General features: G+C 44.5%; 1 protein-coding gene across 1 annotated transcript in view; it reads right to left on the bottom strand.

Annotated features, from left to right (window-relative positions):
- Xpnpep2 (X-prolyl aminopeptidase 2) overlaps nt 1-19733 on the bottom strand; it is a 30277-nt gene that overhangs the window by 2205 nt on the left and 8339 nt on the right. Inside the window, exons 5-20 of the mRNA XM_031356116.1 lie at nt 18766-18829; nt 17723-17827; nt 17403-17489; nt 16316-16462; nt 12939-13040; nt 12241-12322; nt 11740-11935; nt 10910-10999; nt 10078-10187; nt 9381-9458; nt 7914-7985; nt 5740-5800; nt 4480-4549; nt 3794-3898; nt 3370-3429; nt 2602-2678 (exon numbers count right to left, since the gene is read on the bottom strand). Coding sequence (XP_031211976.1) covers nt 2602-2678; nt 3370-3429; nt 3794-3898; nt 4480-4549; nt 5740-5800; nt 7914-7985; nt 9381-9458; nt 10078-10187; nt 10910-10999; nt 11740-11935; nt 12241-12322; nt 12939-13040; nt 16316-16462; nt 17403-17489; nt 17723-17827; nt 18766-18829 — 1506 coding nt within the window. The remainder of the gene's footprint in view (nt 1-2601; nt 2679-3369; nt 3430-3793; nt 3899-4479; nt 4550-5739; nt 5801-7913; nt 7986-9380; nt 9459-10077; nt 10188-10909; nt 11000-11739; nt 11936-12240; nt 12323-12938; nt 13041-16315; nt 16463-17402; nt 17490-17722; nt 17828-18765; nt 18830-19733) is intronic.

The following is a 19733-nucleotide window of genomic DNA, read 5'->3' as shown; positions in this document are numbered from 1 at the left end:
CACATTAAATATTTGGGTTGTAGGGAGTACTGCCAAGACCCACTGGAGGTAGAATATCTAGGGCACAACCATAGGACCTATGTACCTATGTTTAAATAATCTAGAAATGTTATTTAATCTTATCTATCTATCTATCTATCTATCTATCTATCTATCTATCTATCTATCTCTATCTTCTATCTATAGATAAGTTCTCCTGTTGCCTAGGCTGCCCTCAAATTCATTGGGTATCAGAGCATGACCTTGAACTTTTGATCTACTGCCTTTTACTCCTAAGTGGTAGGATGACAGGAATGTGCCACCAGGTCCAGTTTATTTGGTACTGAGGATGAACCCTATAACTGAGCACATCCAAGTGCCCACAGGTACCAGAAGAAGGTGTCAGATCTCCAGGAACTCAGATGGTTATAAACTTCCATATGGATACTGGGACCTTATCCTGGAACCTAAGAGCAAATGCTCTTAACTGCTAAACCATCTCCCCAGCTCCAGGATCATTTTTAAACGGGATGTATAAGAGTCTAAAGTATGGGGATATACACTGATTTACTTAACTAGCCATGGGTTTGGGGGCTATTTGCATTTATTTTTACTATTACTATTAGGGCTACAAGTTGTTAACTATGTAGACATCTTGAACTTTTGGGAGTATATCTGGATCTTACACATCTGGTGGAGGGATAGCTGAGACAAAAGTCATAGACACTCTAATGGATATTTGATAGATATTGTTAAACTGCCCTCCATAAAGTTTGCCCCAATGTATACTTCTCTCAACAGTGAATGGGGGTGCTCACCATACCATATACTCACCAGCACTGGGTATTATCAAAGTCTCTAAGTTTTACTAATCTGGTAACTGCATATACATATACACATACACATACACATACATATTATACATGTTTTAAAAAGTTACACAGAGTGGATCCTACCATACATACTTCTCTGTACCTTTCTCTACTACTTTTACTTAGTGCTAAACCCAGGGGAATGATATGCTAAGCTATTCATGTTTTGATTTATACATGTTTAAGAATGTCATTGAGCATCTTTTCACATGTGTTGAATTATTGTTTATTTTATTGAACTGTCTCTTCATGCCCTTCACTCATTTCTCCCAGTTTTGATCCTAAAGGAGTTCACAGTAAAATTAAGAATATCCATCCTTTCTTTGTTGCATTTAACTTAAAACAACCTTTTGTTTTGTTGTTGTTTTATTTTTAAAGATTTATTTATTTACTATATGTAAGTATACTGCAGCTGTCTTCAGACACACCAGAAGAGGGCATTGGATCCAATTACAGATGGTTGTGAGCCACCATGTGATTGCTGGGAATTGAACTTAGGACCCTTGGAAGAGCCATCAGTGCTCTCAATCACTGAGCCATCTCTCCAGCCCTTGAAACATCTTTTGATTTTGGCTATGATGTGATTTTCTATTCAATGTAGTTTTGAACCCTTTTCCTCATCGCTCTGGGTCTTTTCTTGAAAGGTCCCTTTCCACTTGGGACTATAAATGAGTTTATGTAGGTTTTCTGGTAGGCCTTAGTGGTTCTGTTGTTCACCATGAAACTTCAGCTCATCTGTCAGCAGGAGGAGGGAGCCAAGAGTGGGCAAGGGGTACGTGAACATGATCAAGGTATATGGTACACCCGATTTCATGCAATGACTATGTGATAACAAACCCTTTTTAGTCCATCTGGGATTTTCTTTGCTGTAACAATGGTGCCATTTTGTTTACTCCCCACAATGATTAATCGTTCATTGACTTGCCTATTTGTGAAGTGATTTCTCTTTTCTCTCCTGCAGTGAAACACCAGCTAACTCCCCATGTTTATGTGAATTAGAGGTTTATTTCTGGACTGGCTGTTCTGTTTCATTATTCCCGCTGTCTGTTTCCTCTCCAGTGCCACGTTGGTTTTGTCGGGATAGTTTATGCTTGGCTTGGATAGGTCTGATTTTCTCTATTGCTCCTTAAGCTTTCAATGTTTTTTTTTTTCCTAGCCGCTTTGCATGTTTATTTTCACAAATAAACTTTACTATCATTGGTGAAGTCACAAAACTATCCACTTAACATTGGAATTGAGGTTGTCTTGAATTTATAGATCAATTTACGGAGAATGGCATGTTCATAATATCAAGGCTTCCTCCCAGAGAGCACCATTTACTTAAATCTTTTTTATGTCCCTTAGCTGAGCTTCTCTGTGTAAGTCTTTTAAAGTTTATATCCAGGTATTTCATCTGGTTGGTTGCTATAATATCAGATCTTTATTTCTAACAAGCTCCCCTGGGGATTATTATGTACACTAAGAACAAGTGATTTAGGGCAGGGATGCTGACTCACTTGGTCTGGAGTAGGGCCTTGGCACTGGTATAAAAACAAAACAAAACAAAACAAAACAAAAACCTCAGATTCCCAGATGATCCCAGTGTGCAGCCTGAGAAACGGATTTATAGAATTCTTGAGGACCCAAGTAAGACTTCAGAAAAATTCATACATGTACATCAAATGCCCCTCTCTTTTGGCCTTCCCTACTCCCATTCAGCCCTGAAGTCAGAGCCATGCTGTCCACATGTGTCTTGCCCATGGCACATTACCTTGGTCTTTGCTTCTACCACAAGGGCGACATCTTCAAGACGGATTCCAAACTCCCCATCCTGGTAGTATCCAGGTTCTGAGAGATATGTGTAGAGATACTAGTGATATTAAGCCATGGGAAAGACAGACCCATTCTCAGGTTGCCTACACCTACCCACAAGTAACTGCAGGGCCTGGCAGCCTTGCTGCCAGTGGCTTTGGCTCTGTTAGCCCTAAAACTTGTTTGATGCCAGGTCTCAAATCCTCTCTGGTAAAACTTGGCCTCACTTTCTCTCCTTTGTAGTCTAGTAAGGAGGACTGGAGCCTACTTGGGGTTCTAATCTATGTGTGCCATTATCCTATTACCCCAGCATTTGATAGACAACTTCATAGTCTGGGTATACACTTGGAAAACATTTCCCAAGGATAAAAGGGAGAATTATGAAAATCCAGGAATGTTGGCACATGCTAGTAATCCTAGTACTGAAGAGATGGAAGTAGGAGACTGGGAACTTAAGGCTAGCTTTAGCTATATAATGACTTCAAAGATAGCTTGTGCTACATAAGATGGTCTGAAGCAAAACAGCAAAAAAGAGGGTACGGGTAGAGGGACTTGGAGTAAGGGCGTGATAGCCTTTTGGGTCTAGATTTGGGAAAGAACTCAGTGGTAGAGCCCAAGCTAAGCCAAGGCTCAGCATGCTACCTAGAGATGGGTGCATATGACTGCACTTCCCAGATAACTCTACTCTGTGACTGGGTGGTGGGGTGGAGGGACATAAGAACCATACCAATGGAAGTGAACATGCCCTTGGCCATGGCAATGTTGTTATACTGGAATCCTACTGGCCCTGGGAAGGAAGATATAAGATATAAGATTTAGCTCTCTGTGTCACCAGCTTGGAAGTGAGCAGATGCTGGGGAGGAAAGGTAGCTAGAGGGAGGGTCCCTAGGCATTTCTAGAAGAACTTGTCATATCTGGAACTGGCACACAACAGACAGGCTTTGCTTTTTCCTTCTCTGGGGTATATGCCATTTGGTCAACAGGCCTTGGTTCTCTGGAATGCCTGATAGTATTAGCGCTTGGAGCATCCTTCCCCATCTGGTGACCTTGGGTGGGTCGTACATTTGCGGGGGGGGGGGGTTGGTAATTCCATGGCTGTGGAAGGCTCTATGTGAATAGGGTCAAACATAGATGGCTGAGAATATACTTACACTCATGCACACAGAGGAAGTTGCCAATGCCATGGCCTGTCCCATGACCATAATTGAGCCCAACTTCCCACAAGGCTCTTCGGGCAAAGGCTTCCACCACTCTCCCTGAAAGGGAAAACAGATTGTTTCTGATCCATTGGCTGGACCCTAGACTGTCCACCTTGGCCTTTCCTACTCAACTTCTAGGGTGGTACCTGAGGATAAGGGCTCTTAAGAGGACACTGGGGTGGGATGGAGAAAGGCTGACGGATGAAAGTAGTAAGTGTCTCGCTGATCAACCCAGCCCAACCCTCACTATCTCTAGCACTTCATACATCAGACTCATTATCTGGACTGATGACTCTACTGAAATGTTTCCTCACGACATAAGCCTTAGCACTTTGACAATAACTTCCTCCAAGAATTTGTATATGACTTCTGAAGCTCGCACTGACTTTCCCTGTCTCTGAGCAACAGCACTGGATTAAGAGGCAGAGAACATGGGTTCAAGGCCTGGTACCTCCCCCCCCCCCCCCCCCCCGCCAACTAACCCTATATAGGACCTTGAGCAAGTCCTCTTTCTTGGCTAGGCTTTCTTCTTTATGTAGAGGGGATGGGCTGTCTCACTAGCCTCCCAGGATAGCAATCTAAGTCCCACAAAATCAGAGCCTGGGGTGCCTGGGTCCAGTCTGGTTTCTGAAATCTACCTGATGTAGCAGCAGGAAAGACAAGTCTGGACAGATCGATGTTTCCCATTAGCACTCGAGTATAGGCCTCCTGGTAAGGAAAGGGGAGGGAGAGTTGATATGGAGCCCAAGAGGAGGGGTAGGGAATTTCCAGCTGCTTGGTCTTAGAACAGATGGGAATGGAAGCCCAGGACCAGGGGTAGGAGACACATTCTTCTTATGTGTAGTCACTCAGGTTTTGGAAGACCACCAAAGGAAGGGGTGGGGGAAGGTGTTCCCAAAGCTGGAGCCACCTCCGTGTGCTTCTCTCAGGTTCATGTACAAGGGTCCTTCTCAGGTGCAGGGGCAATGTGGAGGGTAGTGATTGAGTGGGTGGCGGCCTCAAGTCTAGAATCCTGGCTTGGCCACTCACCGACTCTCTCCCCTCTCTATACCTTGGTGTCCTCATATTTAATAGGATGCTAATGGTAGCTTGGTTGCTAAAGTCATGGGATAAAGTAGACTGACAATAAGTAGAAGACAGTGAGCAAATAAATGCTCAAGCAAAGTTAGCCTGGCTACTCCTATATTCCTCACAGGTAGGCTTGCAATTCACTATGTAGCCAAGGTTGACTTTGAACAGTAAAGCTTCCCGTCTTTACCTCCCCAGTATGTATGTGCTACTTCTGTTGGGGGAGAGAGATGGGCAGTGGTGACCTGTTCTGGTCATTGCTAGTGGCCATGTGGTCACTTCCTTTCCCCACACTCCTGCACTGGCTTGCTATTTGAGGCCTTGAGGAAAGAGACTCCTCAACAGGTTAATGTATGAGTTCCTGGAGGCCTGCTCAACAGGGCTCCCCTTTCTGTGTTCCAGGCCTGCTGGCCGCATCCAAGCAGCTCCCTGGTCCACTCACCCCCGTCGCCCGTGGCCTAGGTTCTACTCCAGCTGAGCAGATCTCCCTGTTTTGAGACCAGCTCTTAGCTCCTTTGGATCTCTGAGATACCCTGTGCTAATTTTTCTCCACTAGAGAGAGCTTTCCCTCCCTTTTGCAGAGCACAGGCTGAACATGCAGATGGCCGATGTCTGTACATTCATACACTGACAGGACAAGAGGATACACATGGCCTGAGGTCGTGGTGGTGGCCCGACTTTGCACTGGTTTTCCTGGTACTTGCTGTGTGACCTTGGGCAAACTATATAACATCTCTGGGCCTCAGTTTTACTCCATCAATTTGAAAGGGCTCTTTATGAGGTGATCACTTGGAGTAAACTGATGGGAAAAATTAGGGTCTGGTACTTACCTTTTGGTAGGCAGTAGGAGTACCCCAATGTACTGTTCTGGTAATATCTGTGGTCCCATCCCTGTGGAGAGAGGGAACTAATACATCTAATTCTGCTGACGACTTGGGGGGAGGGCCCAGGACCATGGGCTTCCTGTGTATTTTCTATGTTGTGGATAGCTCTGGGGCTAATTATATTTGATGTTAATTTCCTTCTCCTGTGAGGGGCTGCGAACAAGGAATGAGTCAGCACTCAGGTGATTTCCTGTAAACCTTCTTCCCATCTTAATTTATAAATAAAGGGTAGAGCCAGTGATTGGGCAGAGAAGGAGGGGAAGGTGGAGCTGAAGGTTGTGGGAGAGGAGAGAGAGAGAGGACGACTGAGAAGGAGGAGGTGGAAGGAAAGTGGAGCAGAAGCAGGTGGCCTGGAGAAACTGCAAGTTCTAAGGGGTCTCATAGATGGGGAAGATGGTAGTGTAGTGGTAGATCTGCCCAATCTAGGCACACAGCTTGTATTCATATTAATTGAGTTGTGTTTTCACTGCCTGGGCTTATTTGGACTGGGGATTTACCACAACATTTCTATTGTGTGTTTCCACTAGGGTTTGAATGACAGGGCTGGACTAGGACATGGGAAAGGGCAAAAGGAAGAGACCAGGCCTGTAATCCTGGTATGCAAGAGGCTGAGTTAGGGAGATTGTGATGGCAATGCCAGTCTGGGTTACACAGTGAGATCATGTCAGAAAGAAAGATTGATGGATGGGAGGGGGAGGGAGGATAGGTCCCACCATCAGAATCCTATCTCAGCAGCCATGTAACAAAGAGACTTAGCAGACTTCTTAAGGTAAAAGTCATTATTTTCAGGGCATATTCTCTCTCTCTCTCTCTCTCTCTCTCTCTCTCTCTCTCTCTCTCTCTCTCTCTCTCTCTCTCTCTCTCTCTCCCTCTCTCTCTCTCTATCTATCTATCTATCTCTATCTCAATAACTTACAGATGGGAAGACTGAAGTTCAGAAAGGTGACAGTATCCTAACATTTCCACAATCATAGCCATTTACCATTTATAGGACACTTTTGCATCTCCCCACAGAGGACAGCAGAGCAGGCTTCCTTATTAAAGATGAGACCACTGAAGCCATTAGGCTGTGAGGTCATCTCCTTCCCCAAGATTTGGTTAAAAACAGGCTGGAAAAAAAATGCTGACTCCTCATAAGATTCTCTTTGTTATGAACATGGCTTGGAATTCCACAAAAGTGAAGTCAGAGCCAGCAGGTCCAACTCATGATCATTAGCTGTAGTGGTTCCCCCAGACAGACACTAAGGATACCCATCCCGTGGGGGAGGCACGGAGAAAGGGTCCCAGGACTCTGGGGCTTCTTGAGAGTAGGTCATGGGGTATGGGGAACTTCTTCCTTGGGAGAGAAGAGGAAGTGAGGTGACTATTTCCCTACCTCACCCTCTTCTAAGCATGCCCCAACCCAACATGCCCCCACAAATTTACTTCCTCTTTACGGCCATCTCAAGTTCACACAGCATCAAACTAGTGCTAAGTACAGGCTACAACCTGGCAAGCTGGTTCACCAAGAGGTGTGCTATGAACAAGAGCCTCTGTCCTTAATGCCTTCACCCTTTCCACAGGATAGAAGTTGGGAAACCGAATAAAACTGAATGATTAGCCACACATTTCAAAGGCATATGGTTAGCTCATTAGGCATGACGGTCGCACTGGACTGTGTAGGTTGACATTGTACAAAAGAATCACGTCTTTTATCTGCCTCCATCTCCAAACTTACATGCCACAGGGAATGATCTGGGTTTAACGACTCTGATGTGGGCTATGTCTAGGGCTTGCATGAATGGGTAAGAATATAGATGCTCATGTTTGTGCAGCCTGGCAGATCTGTGTAAATAATTTGCAGACTTGAAAAAAATTTTTCCTTAAAGCAAGTAGAGTCTTTTTCTAATTCTCACTCAGGTGCTGCATGAGTGCCCCCATTATTCTAACCTCTGTGTGTTTTCTACTGTGCAGATGCCCACAATGGGAACATGAGAAGGCTGCTCAGGGCTTATTCAATGCAGTTCCCTGCTTTAATCAAATGAAGACCTGTGACTCAGGAAAGCCAGCTTCAGCCAGCCTCAGGAAGCCCAGAATGTCTGAGCTGAGAGCTAGGCCAAGGCACAATGGGGTGTACATACCAGTATTGCCCCCCAGAATCCACCAGGTACATCTCATCTGTGGACAGCTTACGGTGCAGCTCTTTTGTCGGGCTAGGAATGAGAACGAATACTGAGAGGAGAAACTCTGAACCCTGCACTAGGCAAACAGGGTGGAGCTGAGGACAGGGGCTAAAGAGAAAGAGAAGAACTCTCTTTACTTGGGGGCTAGCCTTCCAGGTTCTCTGCTCTGAGGAAATAACAATCTTTACCCTCCCACCCCCAAATCCTGGGAAGCACTTGGCTCTGACAGTAGCTGCAGCTGCTGTCTTATCATACTTCTGTTTATCCTGCATATGGCCAAGCAGTCCTTGGGAAAAAGAGCTAAGAGTTTCAGAGGCTACTTGGTTTGGCCATCTCTCCTCACATAAGAACAAGCCCACAGAGGCAAGAGGCTTGCATCAGGTCCACAGCAGAGCAAAGAGGTTCTGGGCCTGAACTTTCTTTCTCTGTAAGTTCTTGATGCATCCAAGAGGGCCCCAAGGAGCTAGGGAATAGGAAGAAAGGGGACTTTAAGAATAGGGCTGGACAATATTTTGGGGGACTGAGGTATATCAGCTCCACCACTCTCGAGCTTCCATGGGCAAGGGTTGGGGAGGCATCAGGGAAAGGAACTCTTACATAAGCCAGGTCTTTCTCTGGAGGGCCTCTGACTCCTCTTTTGCTAAGTCCAGGCCAACCTAATGTATCTGGTTAATTTGGTCCGCCAAATTTTATCAGGCAGGCCTTCCGTGGTTTGTTTTCTATGAGACCAAGTTATCTGTCTAACTTATATTTTGCACTCACTCTGGTTGACGGAGGCTGAATAGACAGGCCTTTTCTCTGTGGGGTTTTGTGTGATGTTCCTATCTGAAATCACAAGTTGCTAGCCCGACTGAGTTATGAAACAAACCCTGTGTCAAGCTAGCTGTGGTGGTGTGCACCTCTAAGCCCAGCACTTAAGAAACAGAGTCAGGAAGATGAGGAAACCCAATCTTGACTACAAATTGAGTTTGAGACTAGCCTGAGCTACATGAAACATTGTCTCAAAAAAACCAAAACCAAAACCACCACTACCACCACCACCGCCACCAAAATCCCCCAAAACCAAACCAAACCCAACCACCAAACAAAAAAACCCAAGCCAATAAAACTATTTCAGAAAAATAGATAGCAACACATTCCCAGAAAGAACTTCTAACAGAATCTATGCTTTCCTTGAACCCGGAAGACCCCAGAAGCACTCAAGCACTCCCCAAATGGGAACAAATGCCATACTCAGGCCTTTTAATTTCAAGGAGATTCCAAATGGCAAAGGAGTTCCTCCCTTGACCACCCAGACCTGAAGGCCCCAAACCTTAAATGTTGATACAAAGCTCAGAACATCCCCTTCCCAACCCAGGTCCTCTATACTCACAACCATGACCCCCTGCTCACAAGCACTGTAGAAAATTCTTTGTTCTGAAGTACCTGTAATGGGCCAGGGCGGCATTCAGGCCACTAGCAGAGATGGTTTCAAAACTGGGTCCAGAGGAGAAGTTTTCTTTCCTAGGCAAGGCAAGGTAAGGAATGGTCAGAGAACGGCCCAGGGACTAAGCTGTAACTTAGGATATGTCACCCAGCAAAGGCCCAGCTGCTTTGACCCCAACCTGACTCCATTGACCTCTCCCAATCCCGCTTCCTGTCAGCTTTGTCCTGTCACATATAGAGAGAATACTCAAGCACAGAGAAAGATAGATTATGGACACCAACTCTTGCCCTTTGCTTCTACTTTTTAGTTATGGGAGAGAAGAAAGGTAATTCCCTGTATCTGAGAAACAACCCATCCGTGTGCTATGTCTTGTATCTCAAACCTGCTATTCAAGCTGTCTCAAGAAGCCTTCTTTCTACTGGAAGCTCCCAAGAGTCCCAGGAGCCCCCTGGCCTAAGCAGGCCTTTCCCAGGGAGAACGAACTGTGTCTGAGGCATTCGCTAGGGGGTGCTGTTGGGTTGTCCCCCGCTTTCAGCAGGGCTGGAGACTATCTCCAACACCCCAAGCACAGCTCCCAGACCACCCACGAACCTGTCAATCTCACTTCCAAATACAAGCAGGATCTTTCTTCTTCCTAAGGGGACTAATTACTCCTCACTTCCCCACCCCCGCACCATAAGATAATAAGTCCAGTACCGTCGTAGCTCATCAATGTATTCTGCCCCAGAAAACTCATCTACCGTGCCTTTGGGCACGTTCTTCTCCAACCAGACCAAGTACTGGATCACGGCCACAGCGTCCCGCACCTGAAGCCGAAACCGTGACTAAGGCGGGCCAGAATGGCAGCCTCCTCACTTAGGGAAGATGATCAGATAGCTGCCCTGGGACTGAGTGCTTTAAAAACATGACAATTTTACTGGCTACTGGATAGCAAAAGGATTCTCGTTAATGTTTATATCTAATCAGAGTGTGCTCATGTTTTTAAAAGCCTTCTTATCTTTAGAAATACTCACTGAAGCAGTGACAGTTGAAATGATAGGATATGTGGGATTTGCTTTAAAAATAATCCAGCAGCAAGGGGTGGGAGAGGAGGGTCATGCACGGGGGTGGGAAGGGGGTGGGGGAGTGGGGGGGTTACAGATGAAACAGCTTTGGGCATGACTTGATTATTGAAGGTGGGTAATGGTAACATAGGGAATTCTAGGCTATTTTCTGTTCTGTAGTGTATGTTAAAATTTTTTTCTTAAGAAAAAAAATCTTTCAAAATCAGGTCTTTTATCCTAATGTTAAGAATATTCTAAAAAGTGAGCCATCCTCTTGCCAGGCAGGAAATTGTCACATCTAATACTTATTTAATGCAGGCAGTGTTCAAAGCAATGCAATCTCCACATGTAATATCTTCATATCTATATAGATATAAATAGAGATCTTTGTTGTTTCTTTCTTTCTTTTAGAGTCTACCTCAGGCTTTGTCTATGTAGAAGGCTAACCCATCAAACAGACCTCCCAATGGGCCATATGGACTTACGTGGCTGGCCTTCATGAGCGCCTGCTCCTGGCTATTCTTCACAGCCTTGATTAACATCACTGGGGAGTAGGTGTCTGTCACAAGTTTCTCCTGTTGAGAATGAAGACCAAAAGATAGACTAGATGCACCAATCCAAGATAAGCAGTGCTAACAAAGGACAGAGAGCAAGTCCCAGCTGGGGCGAGACTGTACGACTTGCTGATCTCTTTCATGACCAGGCCCTCTCCTTTGGCTACTTTCAGGATAGGCAGGTCTTTCCTAGATTTCGGCAGATAGGTTTCCTTGATGAGCATTGTTCTGGTACCAGCAGTCAGACCTGGCATGCTAGAGTCCATAGGTTGTTCTAGCAGTGAAAGTTTCTTATACCAGAGAGGTTACCAGCCCCCAAGCATATACTATGTCAGCCAATGGACTTCACAAGTACTATATCCTTGAAGTCTACAACAACTCCTTGTAAGTACTCTACTCTATTACCATTTTAAGGATACAGAGATCTAGACTGACTGAGCTACTTGTCCAAGGTCACTGCACAACCGTTTAGGAAAAGAGCTCAGATCAGAATCAGGTTCAGGTGGCTCTAAAGCTTCGTCTAGACCAGGCTATATTTTATCTAGTCTCCTCAAAAAAGTAGTCCATGGGCTCTGTGGACAGACACACCTGCTGCCTCCTCCTCCTCTTCCTCCTCCTCCTCTTCAGTCTCCTATCAATGAGGTCTACAGGGGTATACAGTGCACATTAGCTGACTGACAAGTTAGCCCAATAGCGGAGGGGTCCCATTTTGACAGTTGTTATGTCTGGAACAGAAGGAGGCCAGTGACTGGCAAACCTACCTTGGGTATCACTTCATACACTCCATAGGTGGTATAGCTGACCCCAACCAAGATTTTCACATTTCCTGAGGCATAGGCCTTCACACTGTCACGAATTTGACTGTAGTCCTCAAGCTGGACACACATGGGTAATGTGCAGTTTGTATTCAGGTACTGCAGGGTCTCAAGGCTAAAGCGACTCTTGTTGACAAACAACCTATGTGGAGAGGGAAGATCAGGAGGGTCCTGAATACCTGACTACCAAGAAGAACACATGGGATTGGAATCAGTCTTTTGATTCAAAGGTCACAGGAAGCCAACATAGAGAACCAGGGGATTAAACTTGGGTTCCCTGGGACCAGAAGTCAAGGGGTCAGGAACAGCTAGTGGGAAATTTCCTAGAGAAGTGTGAGGTGGTAGGTACCCAAATTTATGAGTGCCCCGAAGACTGTGACATCAGTGGTATAGGATAGGGTGGAAGTAAGAGGAAACTCACAACAGTAAGCCAAGGAGAAGCTGTACCTGATGGAAGAGTTCGTGAGCAGTGCATAGGAGTAGAAGAAGGGGTTATAGGGGATGTCACTGCTACGAAGGTTGAAGAGCCCTGGAAAAGAATTGATGGGATTGTTTGAGGCCGTTCTGAATGGGGGCCATCATTTATGATACCTATGTTCCACAATTTAGTTTGGCTTCAAGATTACTACTGACAGCAGCTTGTGGCATCTGCCTCTGAATGTTTCTTAAGCTTAGAGATCATCGAGATGCTGAAGAGAGCTATAGATGTCTCCCCCTTAAAATGGAGATAGGTGACGTTCAGCATTCAGTATTGGTACATTCTCCAAATGACTGAAGTTCAGCCTAGGAATTAGACAGAAAGCCCTCAGCCATGTGGGGACAGAATAGGGTTACCCTGGGTGTCAAAGCTGGCCTGAAGGACAACCAGGGCTGCTGGTGGCTTTGTGGGCCTTCTTCCTCCTAAGGAGACATAATATGCTCTGGCCAGTACATTTCTCAGGTGACCCATTTGCTTGGAGGTCCATGGCTTCCTTGTTTTATAGCCTCAAACAGCTGCTCTCTTCCCCTCTGAGTTCCCATAGACTATGACCATGGAGCTCATAGAAGCTGGTGAATATGTAGTTGTTTTAGGAAAAGCTCTGTGTTGCAAGGTCCAGGAAGCTTGGGACTACCGGACCCACTTGTGTTCCCAAATCCCCACTCACAGGCTGTCTCATCAAGTGCAGACAGAAGGACCCCAGTTGGAGTCTTGGCGTGGTGCTGCATAGAGCTTCGGACGGCGGATACTTTTTCCTGCCAAGTGCCCCCTAGAAGCAAAGGAACCCAAAGAGAGTATGAATGACATAACTCATCTTTGGCATAGGGATCCAGGGAAACTCCCTAAGAATGGTTGTTTTCCTTTATTTCTGGTGGAAGATATGGAGCCAATGGCCTTGAACACTGGGCAAGTACTCTATGACCGAACTACTTCAGCCCTCTGTATTTTCAAAAGCAGTAGAATTCTACATCAAACAAGATCTGACTTGCATTAGTAATGACTTGCCCCTAACCCAGATGGGGCTTCAACCACAGTCCTGCTATTAGTAATTGGATATGGTGGTGATCAAATCACATGACACCTCTGTGTCTCATTTTGCACATCTGTTTGATGAGGGTGGGTTGGAATAATAGTGTCTAACTCAATAGGTTTAAGTCAAATGGATCACCATTTATAAAGCTGTAGAAAGGCATTTGCTAAGTCTCATATTGGTTTTTTTTTTTGACCTGTCAATAAACACATAGAAAGAACAGAAGAGTTGCTCTAGAAGGATGAGAGAGAGAGATGAGAGAGAGAGAACCAGGATTGTGTTTAACTTTGCCCAACAGTAACTCCAGCACTCAATAAGCCATGACTATTGGACTAAGCCTTTTTTATGTGTTGTTTTAATTCTTGCATGTGCCATTTTACAGATGTGGAAAGTGAGGCTTCAGACAGGTAAAGTGAGTTGCCCAGAGTCTCATAGCTTAAGAGGTGCAGCTCGAATTTGAACCCATATCTGTGTGATGGGCCTGGCCCACACTCCTAATCTGCAGGAATATTGAGCTTTCTTATTAAAGCTTTTCAGTCTTTTAAGTGGTCTTCAACTTTGTCCATTATTTTTCTTTCTAGAGTGCATATATCTGGGTTCCAGGAGTTCAGTTTTCATCTCCTTTGCTGCCTCCTGCAAGGCATTAAAAATCTTTCAAAGTCAGTGCTAGGGGGAAAATCAGCAGAATTTCATAAGCATTAAGACTCCTACTTGGGCCCAGATACAGACATGATAACTTAATGCTATTAAAAAACTTTATGCAAATGGGTAAAACTATTCAACCAGAACCAAAAGCTCTGGGTATGATATACTTTTAAAGTTTATTTTATTCTGATAAAACAAGACATTTTAGCCTTCATCAAGTACACAATTCAGCCGGCTTTCAGTATCCTCACAGTGTTGCACAACCATTGCCAGTATCTAATTCTAAAACATTTTCAACATCCCCAAAGGAAACCTTGTACCCATTAAGGAGTCCCTCCTCATTTCCTCTCCTTCCAGCCCCAGGAAATCACTAATCTACTTTCTGTCTCTATGGATTTGCCAATGCTGGGTGTTTCATATAAATGGAATCATACAAGTTGTGGCTTCTTCCACTTAAAATTATGATTAAGATTCATAAGAATTACTTCGTATGCTGGCTCATGCCTCTATGGGAGGCTGAAGCAGGCGGATCACTGTGGATTTGAGGCTAGATTGGGCAATATAGTAAGTATAATGTCAGTCTGGGCTATGGAGTGAGATCCTGTCCCAGAAACAAAACAAAACAAAACACCCAACAACTTAGAACCCACAAAAGAAAGATGTGTACCTATGATCTATTTTGAGAAAGCAAAATCATACACAAATGGTCTGACGTGTGAGTGGCTAACATTTTATGTGCCAGCCACCCCTTGCCTTTGCCTCTTCATTCCACCTTTAACACCTAGACATGGCTGGAGAGGAAAAATTCATTTTTGTCTAGGCATCTTGAAGCTGAACTCTGTTCTTTGGGCTAAGCTCTGACTCCAAATGGCTTTTCCTTGAAGACTAATGACTCCTCAGCATCTCCTAGCTTATGGGAAGTGACAAAATCCACTTGAATTCTGTCTCAATCCTTGATAGCCTTTTTTTCCATGTTATCCTCACCTTTCCCTGGCACAATGGAGGCCTTTATATCTGAGTAAGATGAGTGGTATTTATGATCAAACACTCGTATATAGCAAGTCTCTTTAGAAATTAAGTCAAGGTGCACAAAAGAACGATCCAACAAGTTACATTGGACCAGATAAAAAAATTGGACACTGTTTCTACTTGTTTCATCATAGCCACAATTTTGAAATCTCCCTCTCACTTTCTAGACTCCTTTCTAAATCAGAAATAATATGTGGATTTGTGTGTGGAAAGGGGGTTTTCAGATTGCTCAATATGACAAGAAAAGCAACTCCATTGGCTCATTCAGAATTTCCAGGGAGGTTAGTGACCAAGACCCTGATTCATGATAGGTCCCCTAGCCCAGGCCAGAATTCAGTTATTGCTTACAAGAATTATAATGCAAACTGCACTTTTATATCAGACTAAGATCATTCCAGTGAGGTCTTGCTTACAGATGGTAGACTTTTCTGGGTCAATTAACCTTCTTTTGTGGTCCAGCCAAAACCTTCTTCTGTGCCATAGACTGACACTGAACTTAGTCATCTACTTCTTCTGTCCAAGTCAGTTTTGTCCAAAATCTAAATCCTTCATTAGAGTAGAACCAGAAGTAAAGGACTGAATGAGTCTGTCAGTTTCCACTTCCAGATAAACGACTATGATCATGGGCCTATGGGCCTGTTCTTTTAATAAAGTTTTTTTTTTTTTGAAGAGTTGGAGACAGAGCAGGATGATGACTAAAGAGATGGTTCAACTGTTAACAGCACTGGCTGCTATTCCAAAGGATGTGAATTCGATTCCCAGCACCCACATGGCAAATTACACCCATCTGTAACTCCAGTCCCAGGGGTGTCTGATGCCCTTTTCTGGCCTCCCCAAGCACTGTATGCACCTGATTGCACAGACACCATGCAGGCCAAACATCAAGACACAAAATAGTACAATGGAAAACTTTTTTTTTTTTAAGAGTTGTTCCAACTTTCTTTGACTCTCTTGTTCCCTCCTTTTTTGCTGTATTTTTCTTCAAATCCTAATACTGCTTATTTCAGTGTTTTCTAAATAAATATAGTCTGAACACCTTTGGACTCTGTGAGGAGAGAGAGAGAGAGAGAGAAAGAGAGAGAGAGAGAGAGAGAGAGAGAGAGAGAGAGAGAGAGAGAGAGAGAGAGAGAGAGAGAGAGAGAGAGAGAGAGAGAGAGAGAGAGAGAGAGAGAGAGGAAATTCTACATTTTATCCAAGCATCTCAGGTGGTTTGTAAAACATTACTTTGTTGCCTTGGTTAATGACATTTTCAGGGGGAAAAAGCCATCAGCCCTGGGGATTATGCTAGTAGGAACCCTCGTTTGCAGAAATTCAGAAGGAGAATAGGCTTATGGAATCACCTGTAAATTCTTTTGGTAGGGCATAAATGGGTTGACTTGGTACTGGGGGCCTCTCTGACCCCCATGCCTCATCAACAAGGTTGGTTGTAACAGATAACAGGTGTCTGTTGGAGTCTTGGAGTCCTCGATCATAATATTCCCAGGAATCTGCAGAGATAGGAAGGAGTCACTTGCCCCTCATCCATTTACAACTCAGGGAAATCTGGTCTACACAAAGCTAGTCCTGCATCCTCGCCTTTGCTTGGCTCCTATGGTTCCATAGCCTTGCTGAAGTTCCATGCACACCTCTCCTTCACAGTGCATCTTCCATCTGTATTTTCCTGCTTTCCAAACCTAGTTGTCCTACTCTTGCCTTGATGCTGTCCACTGTCAATTAGCTAATTTTGCATTTCTGTGCCCCATTACCTGGTGCAGTACTAGGGACTGAACACAGGACCTTGTGGATGTGATGCAAGTACTCTACCACCACATATTATACCCTTGACCCTAATCTGGTCTTCATAAAGGGTCAGTGATTGGGGACAGTCCTTCTGAGGTATAAGCCATTTTTTATTAGGATGTAATGTCACCATTCAGAGCATTGCATAGGTCAACAAAGAGGTTAGTTTGGAAGTAGGAGCCTTTTAATGCATATTCATGAAGTCTTTGATGGTATGTGTTATCCATCTGTCTAGGGCCCCAGAACTTGAGGAGCTGTATTCCCTGGAGCCCTGGTTTGCTCAAAGGCCCTCTCCATACTTTTCACTCTTCTAAGATACCTTCCAGAAAATGTTTTCTAAGAGATCCCAAGCACCATGATTGGTATACTCCAGGACCCAGAGGATGATCAAGGACACCCCAGACCTACTTATCCACTAGATCTTAATTATTCCAAGTCTTCTAGGTTGGCGTTTTACATTCATGCTTTTTACAATAAAAAATGGATTCATTTTTTAACATATTTTAATTACACAATTCATGAATACCTCTTTGTTACAAAATATTTCTACAGCCGCAACCTCAAGATCCCCTCTCCCTAAGCAAATATGTGTGCGTCCCAGGAGGCTGAACAGCTAACACAAATCCAGGGACCAAGAGAAGAACATACCAACAGAAAAGAGGAAGGGGTCGAAGCCCACGTTCTCTCCATCAGGGACTTCAGCTAAGATCCACTTGACAATTGGAGAAATGCCAACTGAAAGATGGGGGAGAACACAAATGTCACTTCCCCAGAATAGCGAGCACCAGATGCCATAGGCAGACTTTTATCTACCACATGTATCTGCCTCAAAGATCAGAGATGCCCTCATATTTCCTGAACTTCCCATGGAGGCCACGAACCACCATACAGACATCCACTCACCTGTAGTTCCTCAAACCTAGTCTAGGGTCCAGGGCTGGGGGAACAAACCCATGTGAGCCTTCTACCTTCCTTGTGGAGCACCCAGTTGCAGTCCATCTGCCTCTCGGCCTGAGTCCAGTAACGACTATCGGTCCAGACAGCTGCTTTCGTCATGGTCACCACAGCAGTACCTGCAGCACAGTGGAGAAGTCTAGAGGTGAGGATAAAAATGAAGGTGAGGAATACAACTTTGTTGAATGTGCAGTGTAATACTAGCTCTGTCCCAGGGGTCTCTAGAATGAGCTTCTCTCCCCGATTGGCAGGAAGAGAGGTAGGAGATGTTAAAGGCATTCTTGACTACAAAGGAACCTCATTGGGCAAACCATCTCTGCTTTGTGCTGTTGGACCTTATAGAGTGAGGGCCTTTAGAATTTTAAGTAGGAAAAGAATCTGGTTGGCTCCCGACAGTCCAAAGGAACTAATGCTGCACATCTCAGGAAAGATGAGGGCTGATAAAACATTAAACTAGGTGCCTACCTGAGGACTGATGGGGAAGACAAATGCAGGAACTGTGGTAGAAAGAGTAAGGGCTCACAATGGGGAAGGCAGAGTGCCTTTGGGCCCAGGAAGGAATGTGTGAGGGTCAACAAAGGAAGCTGCCTTTCATTTAAGGGAACAGGATCAGGATAAGAGGGCCCTTCAGAAACTGAAAGGAGACCTCATTAAGAGCCATGTTTATGTCTCATTTGGCCATGGAGAGTGATTTCTGTAAAAACATCCTAAAAGTAAAACTTTATCCCCAAATGAACTATTATGTAAAAGGAAGAGCGGACTTTTTGTCAGTAGATAAGGAAGAGCAACTGCTTCAGAAATCAGCCCCAAGGAGTGCAGTGCTATGCTGGCTGTGGAAGGTAGCCGGGGGGTGGGGGGCAGCTCCTGTGCAGAAGTGTGTGGCCAGTGGGGTCTGAGATATTTGACCCCGGAGAACATGCTAGGCGTGTGGGGATGAGAAAAATGAGAATGAATGCCAGCCTGTGGTCTTGGATGCTGGGAAACTGGCCATCCCAGGTCCTCTATAACCAGCTTAGGTCTACCAACCGAAGCAATGAAGGTGGATAATGGCTCTTACCTGCAGATCCTGTGAAGCCTGAAATCCAGTCTCGCCTCTTATCATGTTTGCCAATGTACTCACTCTAGGAAATCAACAGTACCATCATTAACTTTCTTCACAGACTCAGGTGCCAAGTGGAAGGCCATGACTACACCTTGGCTTTTTCCTGTCTTGCCACACCAGGCATTTTTTTTTTTCTCCAGGAAGCCTCTGTAGCTCTTTCAGCACGCTGTCTTCTTACCTTTCAGAAACTGTGTCTCTTGGGCTATAAAGCACTTGATGTGATTACACCAGACTGTTCTGCAAAATTTGCCACTGTGATCATAATGCAAATTCAGTATGGTCTTGGGTCATGTCTTTTGGTATTCCCCTTAAAATATCATGTATTATTTTCTAGTCTATCACGTTATATTGGGTACTGCACAAACAACTTTTACACAGGGCTTTATACATTGACCAGCTAGACATCCATATCCATGGATTCTGTATCTGCAGCTTCTATCAACCTTGGCCTTGGTCAAAAATATTGGGGGAAAATGGTACTGTATTCAATATATACCAATGTCTTCTCATCTATTCCCTAAGCAAAGCAGTATGGTAACATTTACATAGCATTTGTATTGTGTTAGGTACCTACAAACCTTCTAGAGATGATTTAAAGCATATAGAAAGCTCTGTATAGATTATATGCAAACATTATGTTATTCTATATATGGGCATTGAAACATCTATCTTTTGGACTGTTGATACAAGATACTTTATGTTAGTTATCATCCTTGAAGACATATCATTGTCATTTTTGCTGAAAGAAGCTTGAATCTTTAGTCAAAGTTCTTAAGCATCCCCAGCAGGTCAGAAATTAACTGAAGCAGATACACTGACTTTGAAAATGCCTTTGCTAGCCGGGCCATGGTGGCGCACGCCTTTAATCCCAGCACTTGGGAGGCAGGGGCAGATGGATTTCTGAGTTTGAGGCCAGCCTGGTC

This window comes from Mastomys coucha, chromosome X, assembly GCF_008632895.1.
Source record: "Mastomys coucha isolate ucsf_1 chromosome X, UCSF_Mcou_1, whole genome shotgun sequence".
In the NCBI taxonomy this organism is placed as follows: domain Eukaryota; kingdom Metazoa; phylum Chordata; class Mammalia; order Rodentia; family Muridae; genus Mastomys; species Mastomys coucha.
This window is presented reverse-complemented; position numbering and strand designations above follow the sequence as displayed.